The sequence below is a fragment of the Ranitomeya variabilis genome, chromosome 6 (genome assembly GCF_051348905.1).
Source record: "Ranitomeya variabilis isolate aRanVar5 chromosome 6, aRanVar5.hap1, whole genome shotgun sequence".
In the NCBI taxonomy this organism is placed as follows: Eukaryota; Metazoa; Chordata; class Amphibia; order Anura; family Dendrobatidae; genus Ranitomeya; species Ranitomeya variabilis.
The window spans coordinates 499,706,531-499,726,976 of record NC_135237.1 but is presented as its reverse complement, the minus strand read 5'-3'; the positions used below and the strand labels follow the sequence as shown (position 1 = coordinate 499,726,976).

Genomic DNA, 20,446 nt, shown 5'->3' with positions numbered 1-20,446 from the left:
AAAGTAGTCTGTGTCTGTGTCCTATATTGGCACCATTAAATAGTTACTGCCAAATTACTATGTCAGAAACACAGCAGATGAGCCCACCCCTGTACCTAAGTATGCCATCTTTTTTTTTGTTTTGGTTGTTTTGCGAGACATTAACATCTATTTATATTTTGGGAGTACTGGGACAGACACTCCTTGCACTACTCCTCCACTCAGCACCAAGCTGCCTGCCCGTGTATCCATGTAACCGCTGTAAAACTGCCATGAGCCTATTGTTTGTTATTTTAGGCCTTTGATAGCCTGTCTGCGGTCCCTACTCCTCCACTGACCACCAAGCTGCCTGCCCGTGTATCCATGTAACCGCTGTAAAACTGCCATGAGCCTATTGTTTGTTATTTTAGGCCTTTGATAGCCTGTCTGCGGTCCCTACTCCTCCACTGACCACCAAGCTGCCTGCCCGTGTATCCATGTAACCGCTGTAAAACTGCCATGAGCCTATTGTTTGTTATTTTAGGCCTTTGAAGCCTTTCTGCGCTCCCTCCTTCCACTAGTCCTCCACTGACCAGACCACTGCTGCCCGTGTACCCCTGGAACCAATTTTAAAGTGCCTACAGCCAGCCCATTTTATTGTGTTAGGCCTTCGAAGCCTGTCTGCGGTCCATACTTTAAATACTCCTCCACTCAGCACCAAGCTGCCTGCCCGTGTATCCATGTAACCGCTGTAAAACTGCCATGAGCCTATTGTTTGTTATGTTAGGCCTTTGATAGCCTGTCTGCGGTCCCTACTTTAAATACTCCTCCACTCACCACCACCAAGCTGCCTGCCCGTGTATCCATGTAACCGCTGTGAAACTGCCATGAGCCTATTGTTTTTTTATGTTAGGCCTTTGATAGCCTGTCTGCGGTCCCTACTTTAAATACTCCTCCACTCACCACCACCAAGCTGCCTGCCCGTGTATCCATGTAACCGCTGTAAAACTGCCATGAGCCTATTGTTTGTTATGTTAGGCCTTTGAAGCCTTTCTGCGCTCCCTCCTTCCACTAGGCCTCCACTGACCAGACCACTGCTGCCCGTGTACCCCTGGAACCAATTTTAAAGTGCCTACAGCCAGCCCATTTTATTGTGTTAGGCCTTCGAAGCCTGTCTGCGGTCCATACTTCCACTAGTCCTCCACTGACCAGACCACTGCTGCCCGTGTACCCCTGGAACCAATTTTAAAGTGCCTACAGTCAGCCCATTTTATTGTGTTAGGCCTTCGAAGCCTGTCTGCGGTCCATACTTCCACTAGGCCTCCACTGACCAGACCACTGCTGCCCGTGTACCCCTGGAACCAATTTTAAAGTGCCTACAGCCAGCCCATTTTATTGTGTTAGGCCTTCGAAGCCTGTCTGCGGTCCATACTTTAAATACTCCTCCACTCAGCACCAAGCTGCCTGCCCGTGTATCCATGTAACCGCTGTAAAACTGCCATGAGCCTATTGTTTGTTATGTTAGGCCTTTGATAGCCTGTCTGCGGTCCCTACTTTAAATACTCCTCCACTCACCACCACCAAGCTGCCTGCCCGTGTATCCATGTAACCGCTGTGAAACTGCCATGAGCCTATTGTTTTTTTATGTTAGGCCTTTGATAGCCTGTCTGCGGTCCCTACTTTAAATACTCCTCCACTCACCACCACCAAGCTGCCTGCCCGTGTATCCATGTAACCGCTGTAAAACTGCCATGAGCCTATTGTTTGTTATGTTAGGCCTTTGAAGCCTTTCTGCGCTCCCTCCTTCCACTAGTCCTCCACTGACCAGACCACTGCTGCCCGTGTACCCCTGGAACCAATTTTAAAGTGCCTACAGCCAGCCCATTTTATTGTGTTAGGCCTTCGAAGCCTGTCTGCGGTCCCTCCTTCCACTAGGCCTCCACTGACCAGACCACTGCTGCCCGTGTACCCCTGGAACCAATTTTAAAGTGCCTACAGCCAGCCCATTTTATTGTGTTAGGCCTTCGAAGCCTGTCTGCGGTCCATACTTTAAATACTCCTCCACTCAGCACCAAGCTGCCTGCCCGTGTATCCATGTAACCGCTGTAAAACTGCCATGAGCCTATTGTTTGTTATGTTAGGCCTTTGATAGCCTGTCTGCGGTCCCTACTTTAAATACTCCTCCACTCACCACCAAGCTGCCTGCCCGTGTATCCATGTAACCGCTGTAAAACTGCCATGAGCCTATTGTTTGTTATTTTAGGCCTTTGATAGCCTGTCTGCGGTCCCTACTTTAAATACTCCTCCACTCACCACCAAGCTGCCTGCCCGTGTATCCATGTAACCGCTGTAAAACTGCCATGAGCCTATTGTTTTTTTATGTTAGGCCTTTGATAGCCTGTCTGCGGTCCCTACTTTAAATACTCCTCCACTCACCACCACCAAGCTGCCTGCCCGTGTATCCATGTAACCGCTGTAAAACTGCCATGAGCCTATTGTTTGTTATGTTAGGCCTTTGAAGCCTTTCTGCGCTCCCTCCTTCCACTAGTCCTCCACTGACCAGACCACTGCTGCCCGTGTACCCCTGGAACCAATTTTAAAGTGCCTACAGCCAGCCCATTTTATTGTGTTAGGCCTTCGAAGCCTGTCTGCGGTCCCTCCTTCCACTAGGCCTCCACTGACCAGACCACTGCTGCCCGTGTACCCCTGGAACCAATTTTAAAGTGCCTACAGCCAGCCCATTTTATTGTGTTAGGCCTTCGAAGCCTGTCTGCGGTCCATACTTTAAATACTCCTCCACTCAGCACCAAGCTGCCTGCCCGTGTATCCATGTAACCGCTGTAAAACTGCCATGAGCCTATTGTTTGTTATGTTAGGCCTTTGATAGCCTGTCTGCGGTCCCTACTTTAAATACTCCTCCACTCACCACCACCAAGCTGCCTGCCCGTGTATCCATGTAACCGCTGTGAAACTGCCATGAGCCTATTGTTTGTTATTTTAGGCCTTTGATAGCCTGTCTGCGGTCCCTACTTTAAATACTCCTCCACTCACCACCAAGCTGCCTGCCCGTGTATCCATGTAACCGCTGTAAAACTGCCATGAGCCTATTGTTTGTTATTTTAGGCCTTTGATAGCCTGTCTGCGGTCCCTACTTTAAATACTCCTCCACTCATCACCAGCTGCCTGCCCGTGTATCCATGTAACCGCTGTAAAACTGCCATGAGCCTATTGTTTGTTATTTTAGGCCTTTGATAGCCTGTCTGCGGTCCCTACTTTAAATACTCCTCCACTGACCACCAAGCTGCCTGCCCGTGTATCCATGTAACCGCTGTAAAACTGCCATGAGCCTATTGTTTGTTATGTTAGGCCTTTGATAGCCTGTCTGCGGTCCTTACTTTAAATACTCCTCCACTCACCACCTAGCTGCCTGTGTATCCATGTAACCGATGTAAAACTGCCATGACTGCCTACTGTTTGTTATTTTAGGCCTTTGATAGCCTGTCTGCGGCCCCTACTTGCAATACTCCTCCACTGACCACAATGCTGCCTGGAGTGCCTGCCTGTGTATCCATGTAACCGATGTAAAACTGCCATGACTGCCTACTGTTTGTTATTTTAGGCCTTTGATAGCCTGTCTGCGGCCCCTACTTGCAATACTCCTCCACTGAGCACAATGCTGCCTGGAGTGCCTGCCTGTGTATCCATGTAACCGATGTAAAACTGCCATGACTGCCTACTGTTTGTTATTTTAGGCCTTTGATAGCCTGTCTGCGGCCCCTACTTGCAATACTCCTCCACTGAGCACAATGCTGCCTGGAGTGCCTGCCTGTGTATCCATGTAACCGATGTAAAACTGCCATGACTGCCTACTGTTTGTTATTTTAGGCCTTTGATAGCCTGTCTGCAGCCCCTACTTGCAATACTCCTCCACTGACCACACCAATGCTGCCCGTGTACCCCTGGAACCTATTTAAAAGTTCATAGAGCCTAGTTATATATTTTATTTACTATTAATAAGGCCATGATGGACTACGCTGTACCACGCTACAAGCTAACCAGTCGACACTTCTTTTGCGAGAAAAGCCATCCCAACCCTCCACCAGCATGTAGAAGACCGCATTGTCCATGCACTCTGGCAATCTGTGAGTACAAAGGTGCACCTGACAACAGACGCATGGACCTGTAGGCATGGCCACGGAAGATTACGTGTCCATTACGGCGCAATGGGTTAATGTGGTGGATGCATGGTCCACAGGGGACAGCCTACTAAGTCTGTCTGCAGTCCCTAATTCAAATTGTCCTCCACTGTCTAAATCGGAACTTCCACCTTCTGGCTTTCGGCCTATAGTATCAGAAATTAAACTGCATTTGGCCTTCAACTTTGGTTAGGGCCTACTAACGGCTTCTGCCCCTCCCTGGTGTTGCCCTCAACTAAATAAAGCTGAGCTTCAACCTTCCGGCTCTCATTATGTGGTTTAAAAAAAAAAAATGGTGGTTAGGGCCTACTAACGGCTTCTGCCCCTCCCTGGTGTTGTCCTCAACTAAATAAAGCTGAGCTTCAACCTTCCGGCTCTCATTATGTGGTTTTAAAAAAAAAATGGTGGTTAGGGCCTACTAACGGCTTCTGCCCCTCCCTGGTGTTGTCCTCAACTAAATAAAGCTGAGCTTCAACCTTCCGGCTCTCATTAAGTGGTTTTAAAAAAAAAAAAAATGGTGGTTAGGGCCTACTAACGGCTTCTGCCCCTCCCTGGTGTTGTCCTCAACTAAATAAAGCTGAGCTTCAACCTTCCGGCTCTCATTATGTGGTTTAAAAAAAAAAAATGGTGGTTAGGGCCTACTAACGGCTTCTGCCCCTCCCTGGTGTTGTCCTCAACTAAATAAAGCTGAGCTTCAACCTTCCGGCTCTCATTAAGTGGTTTTTTAAAAAAAATGGTGGTTAGGGCCTACTAACGGCTTCTGCCCCTCCCTGGTGTTGTCCTCAACTAAATAAAGCTGAGCTTCAACCTTCCGGCTCTCATTATGTGGTTTTAAAAAAAAAAAAATGGTGGTTAGGGCCTACTAACGGCTTCTGCCCCTCCCTGGTGTTGCCCTCAACTAAATAAAGCTGAGCTTCAACCTTCTGCTCCAAATTACCATTTTAAAAAATGCAATAGGCTTTTCCGGCCTACTAAAGGTGTCTGCCCCTCCCTGGTGTTGTCCTCAACTGAACAAAGCTGAGCTTCCACATTCTGGCTTTCGCCCTATACTATCAGATATTAAACTGCATTTGGCCTACTAGTGTGGTTAGGCCCTTGAAACAGTGTCTGCTGCTCTTGGGTTTGCTACTCCACTGAACAAAGCAATGCCGCCTGTTTAGTCCTGTTACCAATTTTGAACTGCATGTAGCCTACTTTATTCTTTGGCCCTATATCTGTTTCCTCCTCATCCTGCCCATTGCCCAGCCACTGCTAAATGAGTCTGCTGGTACATTGACCTAGACCACTACATTCCCCTTGTACTCTACACAGCCAGAATCTGTCCCTGCTGAAAGTAAGGTTCCCCTTCCCGCATGTTATACCACCTTACACAGGGACAAAGAGGAAGGTGCAGATGAAAGTGCAGGTTCCTTCATCAGGTGGGGGGGCATACTCGTTGGCGACGTCACTGGCACAGGGCCCCTCAGAGTACGCAAAAGTGTCGCTGCTGGTGGGAGGCGCCCCCGCCATGCAAACACACCGCCGTACTTTGAGGGGCCCTGTGCCAGTGGCAATGCGAACGAGTGGGCCCCCCCCTGCTTGCTCAGGATCACAGCACTTGCAACTTTTAAATACTTACCTTTCCCTGCAACACCGCCGTGACGTAGTCCGCATTTCCTGGGCCCACGAAAAACTTGAGCCAGCCCTACTCCCCCCACAACTTTCCCCCAATTCCCTATGCCCAACTATTATTATACAGTTAATTAAGATTGGCAAGCTTCAGAAACAAGAATGGATGTTTTTGGCATTAAAATGGGCACTGTAGGTGTTTTCCTGGCCTCCACTCACTGCCGACTATGCTTCCCCATTGACTTGCATTGGGTTTCGTGTTTCGGTCGATCCCCGACTTTTAGCGATAATCGGCCGACTGCACTCGACTCGACTCTGGACAAAATCGGGTTTCCCAAAACCCTACTCGATCTTAAAAAAATGAAAGTCGCTCAACCCTAGTCTCAAGCACAGAAACAATGCCATAAGTAACTGATGCAGCCAACGTGTCACTTGGTCCGTGGAGGCTGGACTGTTATGTACATACAGTGCATTATTTATTCCTGAACTATTCTAGAATTAAACTTGCATACTGAGCATTGTTATACATGCTTTGTAACAATTGCATTGTATTAGGTCTGCAATGGTAATTCCATCATAAGAATAGGTTGAGTGGATTAGATAATCCATTTCCTTACAAACTGCCATGGAACTTGTTGGCATTGTACCCGGGTCACCTTGTTAAGGATCTTACTTTCCGTAAGAGAGGAGAACGGGTATAAAGCGCATCTCTCACTCTGGAGGACCTGTCGTGAATTACACCAACAACCCATAGGTTTGAATAGCCCCTATGTAATCTTATCCTTCATTCTGTGATGGCGCTGCAATAAGCAAAAGAAAATATATATGACCTGTGTCCCTACAGATAGGACCACCAGCAATTAGAGGTTATCTGGAGGTTAATTTGTGTATCCATATTGTCAGAGGACCCTTCTACCAAACATTAATTGTCCAGAGCCGAGAACCCCACCTGAGTAATCTATACATATTATTCAATATACTGTAAATAGAAGGGATAATACAAGTCAACCCTATTTTAGATGCCCTTTTTGGGAATTCAGCATTATTGTTCTTGTTTGGCTGCTCGCAGGACCATAATCTATAAGCCGGAGCAGACAGTGACAACAATGAGCATTGTTAGCGTCATTATTGATACAGCTGATTGATTTCAATCTAAATCCTCCTGCGATCAGATTATTGTCCAGGACCTTTCAAAATGAAAGAGCTTACTAGTCACAAGTGTCCACACCAGTGGATGACAGTCTCTGCTCATTACTAAAATGTCACCACCAGTCATGTCAGTAAATGTATTATTAATAGAAGGATTTTTATTGTTTTTTTTTATATATGGCTGTATTTTGCAATAGCGAGAAGGCATCTTTGTCTCCGAGGTCTCCTATAATATCTATTGTTTCTGTGCACCCAGAATAAAGACAGTCCCACCAGCAGTTTCACCGAAGAGACACTTCTCATGGTAATTGCGGATCTCTTTATAGCTGGAACAGATACGACATCTAACACTCTGCACTGGTCTCTCCTGATGATGTTGCTTCATCCTCACATCCAGAGTAAGTGGTCAGTAGTCAATAGTCATTTTTATGATGTGCGTATATCACCAAAGGTGATTACACTTGTGTCTCATGACAGCCTAAGGCTACGTTCACATTTGCGGTCGGGGCCGCAGCGTCGCCGCATGCGTCATGCGCCCCTATATTTAACATGGGGGCGCATGGACATGCGTCGCACTTGCGTTTTGCGCCGCATGCGTCACTGCGGCGCACGCGTCCGGGCGCAGAGGACGCAGCAAGTTGCATTTTTGCTGCGTCCAAAATCAATGAAACAAAGGACGCATGCGGCGCAAAACGCAGCGTTGTGCATGCGTTTTGCTGCGTTTTTGTTTGCGTTGTGCGTTGCGGCGCCGACGCTGCGGCGCACAACGCAAATGTGAACGTAGCCTTAACCACCATTCAGCTTCTATGTTCAAACCCATCCATTAGAACTGATCCAGCAGCAATGAGTTGGCAAAAGTTGTACAGGCACAACTTTTGTCTGTTGCCATCCAGACTAAGGAAGAGAAAAGGTAGATAGAACAAGACGGTCTGTGCTCATCAAGCAGGAGAGTGCGTCTCCTTGTGACCACTATGGGGTAGGTCTCAGTCAGAGCTTATTTGTGTTGACAAGATTAGGGGGGGAAAAGGTGGATCCTCTCACCCCTGCAAAGTAAGTGAAATTACATCATACCTTTTGTGATACATATATTCAGAAGTGGTATCTGCTGTCCTTCCTTTTTGTTTTTTCTATAGCAAGAAAAATAAAGTTATGGCTCTTTGAAGAAATGGGGAAAAAATCTAAAGCTCAAAAACGGAAAATCACAAGGTCAGTAAGAAGTTAAATATTCATTTTCCACCTCCAGTAAGCAAAAAACAGATCTGCTTCAAATGGGTGAAAAACAAATGGCTAATTAACGGATCCGTTTTCCATAAATTTTATTGTTACAAAACGAATCCAGCTGAAACCCGTTTTTTAAAAATGGACAAATACAGTAAATAATGTCTGCACAACTTATTTGCCAACAGATTGCTGCTGGATCTGTCCTGACGGACTATTGCTGGACATGTGAACATGGCATTAAAGGGTTACATAGTTTGGAGAGTGGGTTATCTGCACAATATTTTTCACTTTGCAGTTATTTTTATTAAACTATTAATACAACTTAATACAAAACTAGCTCAGATAATTCTCCTACAGCTCATGATGAAAAATGTATTTGTTTTAAAGGGTCAATTTGTTAAACAGCTTTGAAACCCAGTGATCAGTTCTCATCTCCGGTGGGACCCAACAACAAGTATTTAGTTTAGACCCTGTTCACATCACGCTTGGCATGTCTATTTATTTTATATGTCAAGAAAACTTCTAACATACATGCTAGAGATGTCCATAGAGTTCCAGTATATTATATCTGGATAACAATGCTTGGAAATTACCAATACGACATCTTACACTCTGCACTGGTCTCTCTTGATGATGTTGCTTCATCCTCACATCCAGAGTATGTGGAATTGAGTAAAAAGAGTATGAAAATTGTACATTCACACTGAAGGCATCAAAACTATGAATTAACACATGCAGAATTATATACTTAACAAAAAAGTGTGAAACAACTGAAATTATGTCTTATATTCTAGGTTCTTCAAAGTAGCCACCTTTTGCTTTGATGACTGCTTTGCACACTCTTGGCATTCTCTTGATGAGCTTCAAGAGGTAGTCACCGGGAATGGTCTTCCAACAATCTTGAAGGAGTTCCCAGAAATGCTTAGCACTTGTTGGCACTTTTGCCTTCACTCTGCGGTCCAGCTCACCCCAAACCATCTCGATTGGGTTCAGGTCTGGTGACTGTGGAGGCCAGGACATCTGGCGTAGCACCCCATCACTCTCCTTCTTGCTCAAATAGGCCTTACACAGCCGGGAGGTGTGTTTGGGGTCATTGTCCTGTTGAAAAATAAATGATAGTCCAACTAAACACAAACTGGATGGAATAGCATGCCGCTGCAAGAAGCTGTGGTAGCCATGCTGGTTCAGTATGCCTTCAATTTTTAATAAATCCCCAACAGTGTCACTAGCAAAACACCCCCACACCATCACACCTCCTCCATGCTTCATGGTGGGAACCAGGCATGTAGAGTCCATCCGTTCCCCTTTTCTTCTTCACACAAAGACACGGTGGTTGGAACCAAAGATCTCAAATTTGGACTCATCAGACCAAAGCACAGATTTCTACTGGTCTAATGTCCATTCCTTGTGTTCTTTAGCCCAAACAAGTCTTTTCTGCTTGTTGCCTGTTCTTAGCAATGGTTTCCTAGCAGCTATTTTACCATGATGGCCTGCTGCACAAAGACTCCTCTTAACAGTTGTTGTAGAGATGTGTCTGCTGCCACAACTCTGTGTGACATTGACCTGGTCTCTAATCTGAGCTGCTGTTAACCTGCGATTTCTGAGGCTGGTGACTCGGATAAGCTTATCCTCAGAAGCAGAGGTGACTCTTGGTCTTCCTTTCCTGGGGCGGTCCTCATGTGAGCCAGTTTCTATGTAGCGCTTGATGGTTTTTGCCACTGCACTTGGGGACACTTTCAAAGTTTTCCCAATTTTTTGGACTGACTGACCTTCATTTCTTAAGTTTCTTTACTTAGCTGCTTTTTTCTTGCCATAATACAAATTCTATCAGTCTATTCAGTAGGACTGAAAAAGAAGTCTCGCACTCAACTCTCCATCAGACTTCTGCACAACACAACTGATGGTCCCAACCCCATTTATAAGGCGGCAAGAGATCCCACTTATTAAACCTGACAGGGCACACCTGTGATGTGAAAACCATTCCCGGTGAATACCTCTTGAAGCTCATCAAGAAAATGCCAAGAGTGTGCAAAGCAGTCATCAAAGCAAAAGGTGGCTATTTTGAAGAACCTAGAATATAAGACATAATTTCAGTTGTTTCACCCTTTTTTGTTAAGTATATAATTCCACATGTGTTAATAATATATAACATGTTCATAGTTTTGATGCCTTCAGTGTGAATGTACAATTTTCATAGTCATGAAAATACAGAAAAATCTTTAAATGAGAAGGTGTGTCCAAACTTTTGGTCTGTACTGTATATATATATATATATATATATATATATATATATATATATATATATATATATTACTGGTTAACAATGCATGGAAATCAACACCTCATTTTTATATATGTATATACATTTTCAAAGGAGACAATATGGATACCATACAGTGACAGATGCTACTGTACGGTATCCGTCACAGGCCTATTTTAAATGCACACATTAAGGAAGCTTCAGTAGTGTACCTGTCAATAAATATAAAGTTATTACTTAGGCTTTTGTAGTGGGAGGTCTGCAGAATTACCTAACAACCCTATTTTCCTCATTCCCTGCTACCGGTAATATTGGCCAAATCCAAATAAAACTTAATAGTATCTGTAATTTATTATTATTATATTTTGCAGAGAAGGTCCATGAAGAAATAGACCGTGTAATTGGCAGCGACAGAGTACCAACAATAGAAGATCAATCTAAAATGCCATATACCAGTGCAGTCATCCATGAAGTCCAGAGATATGGGAACATCTTGCCTATAGCTTTGCTCCATATGACTTACAGAAACACAAATATCCAAGGATTTGATATCCCCAAGGTTGAGTATTATGAGAGGAAACAATGTATAGTGAAAAGCTTTAATTCAGCATTCAATATTCCAGATAGGCTGATAATTCAATTGTTGTTATGTTGACTTCCGATATTAAGGGAACTACCAAAGGATTTGTAATAACATGTTTAAAATAATGATTAAGGATTTTTTTTCTCTTTGGCGACACGCCCATCCTCTGCATTTTGCACTTGGCTTCATGTTAACTAGTTAGAATCCAGTTTATTTTCTTTAGCACAGCTGAAATCACCTTGCAACAGCCAGGACGGAAGAACCCCAATCTTGCTCAGTTAATTCCTTACATGCCATGTTTATTATCGACCACAGCATCTAAGTGGTTAGAAAGAGGGAGGAGGTCACATTAGTGGCAGCCCAGGATCATGGGTGGAGGAGGTTGTTTTGGCACCTGGGGGCCTAATAATATTCTTAGTGGGCTGAGGGACAGACCATGGATTGTCTGTCACTATATTACTGACAGCTAATAACACTTTATTGTACAAAATATTCCATACCTGACAACAGTCTAATGGACCAAATTGGGTTATTTAAGCCAAGTTCTGTCCCAAAACTGTGCCTATTTTCACTGTTGGGGGCTTGACTCAAGCCACTTTCCTGATGAAATTGCAGTTCCTGGGATTTCTGGACAAATTTGCTATTGTTGGCAACTATGGTATTTCAATTCATAGAATAAAACAATAAATTATGATATGCAGTCATATCAATAAGCTAAAAAAATAATAATTTAAATAAAGTTTATAAAACAAACAGATTAAAAATACTAAGTAAGCACAATATTTATAATGCATGCTAAATGGCAACAACTCCCTCAAAAGAAAAAGGTGGGATTGCTTTTTACTTGCATTTCAACACTCCCACAGAACTAAAAAAAAAAACAAATTAATAATTATCATTTAGCAAAAAAAGGAAAATCCAGCTTCCAAAAAAAATTCCAAATTTATTGTGAATAAAACATGAAGTCCAGTAGGATGAATTCACATGATAATGAGTAACAGATTTAACAAATATTATGTATTTCAAAATGGTGCTAGTAGGTATGACAATAATGGGTATGTAAAACATTTTTTGGGGAGGTGAACTTAATTGAACATAAAAACCTATACAAATTAAGGATTACAGTAAACACAGAAATGGGTACCGTGTAGTGTTGAGCGATACCTTCCGATATGCAAAGGTATCGGTATCGGATTGGATCGGCCGATATCCAAAAAATATCGGATATCGCCGATACCGATACCCGATACCAATGCATATAAATGGGACACAAAATATCGGAATGGTTCCCAGAAACTCTCCTTCAGGCCCTGGGATCCATATTCATGTAAAAAATAAAGAATAAAAATAAAAAATATTGATATACTCACCCCTCCGGCGGCCCCTGCTCTTAGCGGTGCCTCTGTTCCTAAGAATGCAGAGTTAAGGACCTTCGATGACGTCGCGGCTTGTGATTGGTCGCGTGACTGCTCATGTGACCGCTCACGCGACCAATCACAAGCCGCGACGTCATCGCCAGTCCTAAACTCCCTGCATTCTTAGGAACGGAGGCTGCCGGTTACATCGCTAAGGTCCAGGGGCCGCCGGAGGGGTGAGTATATCCATATTTTTTATTTTAACCCTTTATTTTTTACATGAATATGGATCCCAGGGCCTGAAGGAGAGTCTCCTCTTCTCCAGACCCTGGGAACCATACACTGGGAACTTCCGATTCCGATTTCCGATATCACAAAAATATCGGAACTCGGTATCGGAATTCCGATACAGCAAATATCGGCCGATACCCGATACTTGCGGTATCGGAAAGCTCAACACTAGTACCGTGTGCTTCCCAGTTAATGGTGTAGTTTTAAGGGAACCTGTCACATTGTATAACACTATTTACCTGCAGATATATGGATGATAGTGTTAGAAAAGTCCCCAGTTGCCATACAGAAAGTGCAGCTCTCGTGAGAAAATTAAATTTATATTCCTACCAGCAGCCGTCAGCTTTCAGTCATACAGTCGTGCCGTAGCAGCTTCAGTCACAGCACAGTCTACAGTGAGTGACAGCTATAACCACGCCCCGACACTTTGACTGACAGCCATCTCTTCAGTGTGATAGGTGACTGTAACCGCACCAGTACACCTGCATGACTGAAAGCTGGTGGTGGCTCCCAGGAGGAATGAAGTTAATTTTTTCAGGATATGCGCTATCATTATGCAGCCTGGCACCTTTCTTACAGCATTAACCCTATATCTTCATTTTCATAAAGTTATCTGATATGACAGGTTCTTTTTTTTTTTTTTTTAGAAAGGCTGGAATGACCTATTTTCTATATTCTTCCATGTGTAGCCAAAAATGAAAACATTAATACATATAACTTTGTCCTAAAAAATGAGCCCTATTGGAGTAACATTATAAGGATTTTTCTCTTTCAATAAACTTCTGCTCTTGTTTACATGTAACTGAGCTCTACTTGCCTCTCCGGGTCTACAGCTGCATTTCCACCACTGTCCCGGTCTCTGTTCCGGTCTCTGTGTTTGGTTACACCACTACAGCCAATTACTGAGCTCAGCGGCTCTGCTGTCTACATTGGCAGAGGTTTGTTGAAAGGCAACAAACTCTTTTAACAGAATAATTGAAGCGTTATTGGCCTCTGAGTGTAGCGACATGAAACTATTAAAAGTATTCCTGTGGTTCTTAATGTCCTCTTCTCACTCCTGTGACTTGAACTCTGACTTTGGAGTTTCTGTGTGAACCGAAAGTCACTTTTACAATGTAAGTCTATGGAGTCTTAGAATGAGCAGACCTGGCAGCTGAGGAAGACTGTGATCTGTAAGTATTTTAGTGCAACTACACTACATCACATACATATTTAGAAAGGTTTATGCAAGTTTGAATAAAAACACTGAGCAAATAAAATAAATGAATAAATAGTAATAGTACATGTAAATAATATAGTGTGCTTTAGTTGACACTATTTTGATCAAAAGAGCGTAAAAGCCACTAAGTCTAGTATCTCGCTTCACAATGTGCCAGGAGACTCACTGTTTTGGGTTGTGCATCTTCCCTAGTTAGCTTTTCACGTGTGTAACAGTCAGGTCTAGGTCCTTTTCTGTCCTATCTATTTTGAGACACATTTCTTTTGTTGATTCGCTTTTAACCTGAATCGTATCCTGATTTCTTAGGATAAGTCTACACAACTAAATACAATCATTTAACATTATGTCTCCTGAAATTTCAGAACATAAGGCAAAAAAACAACTAATAATTTAATAGTACAAGTTTTATCTTTATCATTCCAGGGCACCACAATCATACCTAATTTGACTTCAGTCTTAAAGGATAAGACCATTTGGAAGAAACCGTATCAATTTTACCCAGAACATTTCATGGATTCAGAAGGAAACTTTGTTAAGAATGAAACGTTCATTCCCTTTTCCGCAGGTAATGAATTAATTAATTAATTAATAGCTACAGCAAAACTTTGTTTTGAGTTTGGTTGTGGTCAGAATTAATCTCTAATTACTCTAATTAGTTTTAGTCTCCACAGTTCTAATGTTTGGGGCTGTTCACATGACATTTTTATTCTTGACCCAGTAGTGCATACATCTGGTAAAGTTGGTAAAGTTCCCAGCCGTTATGTTAAAAGGAGGTTGTGACCTATGTCAAATAGTGTTTTCCATAAAAAAAACAACAGAAAAATTAAAGATTAATACATAAATATAAATATATATATATATATATATATATATATATATATATATATGTATATGTATATATATACAGCGCCCCAGAGTCCTGGTCGTTGCAGTAATGTTGTTCTTCCACCAGGGGGAGCGATATTACGTCTGAAAGCAATAAAGGAGATCTTCTGTCCAGGTATCACAACCACACACAACACACTTCACACTCCAGGCCGCCAGGGGGAGCTAAGCTTCTATCTATTAGGGCACTCCTCACAGTTAGGTAAAACTGGCAGTTTGGATAGGAAGTTAGTGAGTCAGAACCCGACGGAGTTTGGCAGAGGCTGGCTGGAGTGATCTCCAGCCAGACCAAGACTTCGGTCTGTGGTGGACGAGGGTCCACAGAGCTGCACCTGCCCCACGTGCGGCAGCATCCAAAGAAAGAGACATTGAAAGGAAGTGTATTGCAGTGAGTGAGAAACGAAGTCATAGCAAAAGGAGAAGAAATCAAAAGGAGTTCTGTCCTGTGAGAGGCTGCCTCCTTCTGAAGCGCAGGAATCCCAGTGGCCAGAATACTGAGGGAGTAAGTGCTCTACGCCTTGCTTCAGAGACTGGCAGGACAGTCAATTCCACGTTGGCTGCCCGACCTTATACCCAGGAGGCACGGTGGCAATTGTGGGGGCTGGGGCATCTCTAGAGTCCTTACAAAAAGCCTCAGGCCACCAGTCATATGGGTTTTGTCCTATCCATACCATCTGGGGGACAGAGAGAAAGAGACTTAACATCTCCAATAGTTGTGAGGACCTCACCGAGTTGCTCAGCAGGGAGGTGCTACAACACACAGGCGCTAGAGGAAGGCTACTAAATTCCACCTGGATAAGGGGACTCTGGATTTGCCTTCTGACCGGCCGGACTCTGCCAACCCTGTGATCTGTGCTCTGGACTGTGGACACTAAAGCCTTCAGTAAAGGAAAAGCGACTGCAACCTTGTGTCCTCATTATTTCCTGCGCCTTACATCATCCACCATCACCATCTACACTCTGGGAAGCCCTGGGGATATACTTCACCTGTGGGAAGGTAAACCATCTTGCTCCCCTAACATCACCCCAGCGGACCCCTAAGCAGCGTCGGTCACCCTGACCGAATACCACAGGTGGCGTCATGAACATTTCCCCTTTAAAGACCTTTCCCAAAACCATAAAAACTCTTCTCTTTATTGGACGCCCCTCAAAGGGCCACGGACCGGGTCAGGCCTCTGTGACGTCCCCTGAACTGAAGGACCCGGTACCGAGTACCCCATTGCCCTTATGTGGGGTCGCTCCATATATATATATGGAATGTTGATAGGGCCTTAACGGTGGTCTTCAAAAACGTAGACTGGGTATGCACATTTATTGGCTGTCGGACGAATGCTGCTTCGACTGATCGTTTGACTGACAGTCATCTCCGCAAACTCTACAATACAAAGAAGTGCTCATTTTGCAGTTTATCTCAGGAAGAACAATATGATTAGCAGTGGACATGCATGGGCAACAAGTCTTCCAACCATCAGTTGGCCAGAGCCCCTATAGACATTGGACTGCCGAGCAGACCAGTCGGTATCGGAGGGTTCCACCAAAATTAGTTCAATGTGTAAGGGGGACCTTAAAAATTGCTGGGCTATTCTAAAGATGTTTAATTGGTTAACAAATTGGCACTAATGGGCTACTGTGCTCCAGTGAGCTCCTTTGTTTTTACAGATACAGTAGTTCGTCCATATGCTCACCTGTGAATGGTGCTACCTTGATGCCTTTCAGGAGGCCCCAGGAGTTAGACCTCCATCACATACTATACCATCCAAGTGTCCCTTTTTTCGATAGGCCATAACTACTTTTGACTTTGTGCATTAATAAACTTACTCTGTTGCTCCAGAAACTGTCATCTTCATTACCTTATATTTGACATTACTTTGTACATTAATCCATTATTTGGCACAATTTGCATCATAAAAATAAATTTAGATGATTTTTGAAATTAAAAAAACTGAGCATATGAAGGTGTCAAAAATGTCACTCTTTGACTGTCCAAAAAGTTAAAAAGAATGTCACATCATCAATGTTTCTAAAACCACTTTTAATTCAAAGGGTCTTTTATATAGTATTCGTGTAAGTCTTAAAAAGTTTTCTGATGACATAATTGTCACGGGTTCCTTCTCCAGTATCACACAATCAACAGAGCGAGAGATGAGTGAAACGATCCAAGAACCTTTATTTACGCAAAAATACAAAAGGTCCATATATACGATCCACCACACTGAGGATACACTAGTCCAGAACACAAATGCAGTTCAGTAACAGGATAAAAGTCCAACAATCCAGCAGAGGATAGCATAGTCCATATACTCATCTTTCTCTCTGATATGCTCTTCATATCATGGTTCCACACTGGATCTTATCTCTCTCTCACCTCCCTGATATTTACAAGTCCCTCTCCTCATTCACAGGTCAGGAGGGGGAAGGTCTCAGGGACTCATTGTTTCAACAAGCTAGGTCAACATATCATTAGCATATTAGCAAACAACATTATTCACTGACCCTGTGGAGAGATAACAATACAGAACTATGGGGAGATTATCAGATGGCAAATAACAACTCATCCTACAAGAGAACACCATGAAAATAAGTAAAATAGAAATATACACAAAAATGATACCCATATCGCATATCACACCATCACAACCATCAATGTTGTGGAATGGAAGCATTTTTGGTCCTCAGTATCTGGATTCTTAAGCTTTGGCTTTCCTCATATTTCTCTCATTTGTGTTTAGGCCGCAGAATATGTGTGGGAGAGCAGCTGGCGAGAATGAATCTCTTCATCTTCTTTACATCTCTTCTGCAACGTTTCGAATTCCGCATTCCAGATGATCAGCCATCTCCCAGACATGATCCTGTATTTATCTTCAGCTACTACCCTAATCCCTTCCAAGTCTGCTGTTCGGAACGTTAATACTGAATGGACAGATACACTATACTCAATAATAATTTTTTGAAATAAATCTTTTTATAAACTTTGAACAATGATCTTACAAAATGAATGTCAATCAAATCATTATCTGTTCAGTTTACACCAATATTTAAATGAATGAAAATGTATTTCACCCACCAAAAATGTACTTGCAGATTAATGGCCCTTATGAATAAAACTTTACCAAAAAGTCAGTGTAGCCTTTACCAGTCAATCAGATAACAAATTTCATTTTTTTTTCTTTTTTTCTTTAAACTTCGTAACACCAGCACATATTTATACATGATCGGAATAGTCTGTAGAATTTTGTAGACTACAATTTAACGATTTAAGGCCCCCACATTTGATTTAAAGTCGTCAAACCCAATGTTTTTGATTGGATCTTACGACCATTCAATATTTAGGCCTTGTTCAACCATGCATTTTACTGTGGAAAAAAACACAGTATTTTCAAAAATCTCATTCACTTTGCTGGTATTGTAAATCTCATGCACATTCTGCTTATTGTTTCCTTGCAGATTTGAACCTTCAAGGTGTGTTTTTTTAATTTTTTTTATTTTTGCAACATTTTTTATCTGTTCAAGTAAGAATGCATTAAGAACACAACAATAAGTCTGGGCATTTTACCCAGCATTTTTCCTGTCAACACTCTTTTTTGCACCAGAAAAATCTGTTCCAAATACAAAATGTGTGCACATACCCTTAATCGTGCCTCCCAACCAATAAAGTCAAGAATGGACAGACACAGGCTAATGAATTTCAATGGCCGATACCTTTAGTTCAGTACTTATCAGCTTTACATTGTGTATGAATTGGTAGAACCTGTGCAAAGTCATAGTCATGGCCGAAAGTGTTGGCACCCTTGAAATTGTTCCAGAAAATGTTGTATTTCTCCCAGAAAATTATTGCAATTGCACATATTTTGTTATATGCATGTTTATTTCCATTGTGTGTATTGGAACAACACAAAAAAAAAATAGAAAAAAGGCAATTTGGACATAATTTCACCTACAATCCCAAAAATGGGCCAGACAAAATTGTTTGCCACTTTTCAAAATTATGGGTTGGGTAATCAACTTTGGTTCAAGCATGTCATGCTCATTCAAACTCACCTGTGGCAAGTAACAGGTGTGGGCAATATGAAAATCACACCTGAAACCAAATAAAAACCAAATAAAAAGTTGACTCAATGATTGCACTGTGTGTCTGTGTGCCCCACTAAGCATGAAGTACAGAAAGAGGAGAAGAGAATTATCTGAGGACTGGAGAACAAACATTGTTGAACAATATCAACAATATCAAGGTTACAAGTCCATGTCCGGAGATCTTGATGTTCCTTTGTTCATGGTGCGCAACGTAATCAAGAAGTTTACAACCTATGGCACTGCAGCTAATCTCCCTGGATATGGACAGCAGAGAAAAATTGATGAAAGGATGCAATGCAGGATAGTCCGGATGGTGGATAAGCAGCCCTCATCAAGCTCCAAAGAAATTCAAGCTGTCCTGCAGACTCAGGGTGCATTAGTGTCAGTGCGGACTATTCGTCAACATTAAAATGAAATAAAATGCTATGGCAGAAGACGCAGGAGGACCCTGCTGCTGACACAGAGACATAAAAGAGGTAGACTGTAGTTTGCCAAAGTGTATGTGTGGAGACACGGGGGTCAGTCGGTGCTCTCGTCTCCTGTCCCAGCTGTCTTTAGAAAGACTGCATGGACCATGGCTCATACAACTGAACGTGCATAGTTTTTCCTCCTCTGTTTGGGAATGCCAACAAACTGTCTAGCATGGACAATGTATGTAATCAAGATATCAGCAAGCATCATTGTTCAGTGGCCATGCATTACTGTTTTGCAAAAATAACAGAAAATAAACCATAGGAGATAATATTAGAAGTAAATATTCATCCTACAAGAAGAGTCAATACTTCAGACAACAGTTTATTTAGAAGGAAAGTGTGGGGGGCCTCTTATGGTCCAAATGTAACATGTGGGGAGGGGGGGCAGAAGCGGAATGGGATCGCACTGGGATCCCAATCTCAGAAGGCATGAAAATATCCTCGCTGCAGGAATCGTGCTGGGGAAACCAAGAGGTCCCGAAGCTTAAAGTGGAGGAATATTCATTAGCAGCTTCCCCGCCCACCTGTCAGCGCCAAGCAGTGAGAGGGGAGCAGCAAATGAATATTCCTTCACATAAACAGCTGACACACATGGTTTCCCCAGCGCTGGATTCCTGCAGCGGCTGGAGAGATCGTGTGTCCGCCAGTGGAGGAGGGGGCAGGAGCAGGGTGCCAGAGGAGGGAGGGATGCAGAGGAGGGAGGGATACCTAACAGCACAGCCCGTGCTCCTACAGATGCTGACTGAGTTCTCCGGCATAGGACCTGTGTGAGGTGATGAAGAGGGCGGGCTGAAGCATCACATGACTGCACAGAGCCCTCCCTCTTCATGATGTCATCAGGTCCTGCAGACACTACTGAAAACAATGCAGCTTCCTCGGTTGTGATGGTCCAACCCTCCATTACCTGTCACCACAGCATGACTGACTGGCTGCAGGACCTGCACAGCCTATACAAGTTAGTATTAAATAAAAGATTATTAATTACAACACATAAAAATGCACTCTGCCACTACTTTGGTGAACTATAACTCCCAGCAAGTCATTGGATCTGCAGGACATGCTGGGAGTTATAGTTCTCCCATGGGATCTTAAAACAGCACTCCAGTGTTATTTTTCAGTGCTGGAGTGGTGCTTTAAATATAAGCCCTGTGCCCCCATTCTTATACTCACCCTCCAG

General features: G+C 43.1%; 1 protein-coding gene across 1 annotated transcript; it reads left to right on the top strand.

Moving 5' to 3' along the window:
• Positions 1 to 8,745: 8,745 nt before the first annotated feature.
• LOC143782869 (cytochrome P450 2D15-like) lies at positions 8,746 to 19,784 on the top strand. The gene is made up of 4 exons (XM_077270792.1): positions 8,746 to 8,790; positions 10,764 to 10,951; positions 14,264 to 14,405; positions 17,455 to 19,784. The coding sequence occupies exons 1-4, from the start codon at positions 8,763 to 8,765 to the stop codon at positions 17,631 to 17,633; spliced, it is 537 nt and encodes a 178-aa protein (XP_077126907.1). The 5' UTR covers positions 8,746 to 8,762; the 3' UTR covers positions 17,634 to 19,784.
• The last annotated feature ends 662 nt before the right edge of the window (positions 19,785 to 20,446 follow it).

Bases quoted from the DNA above. Each gene is read 5' to 3' on its own strand.
- LOC143782869 (XM_077270792.1), top strand. From the start codon at position 8,763: ATGATGTTGCTTCATCCTCACATCCAGA. The intron at 10,952-14,263 runs GTTGAGTATTAT...TTATCATTCCAG, and splicing joins AAGGATTTGATATCCCCAAG to GGCACCACAATCATACCTAA. The intron at 14,406-17,454 runs GTAATGAATTAA...ATTTGTGTTTAG, and splicing joins GTTCATTCCCTTTTCCGCAG to GCCGCAGAATATGTGTGGGA.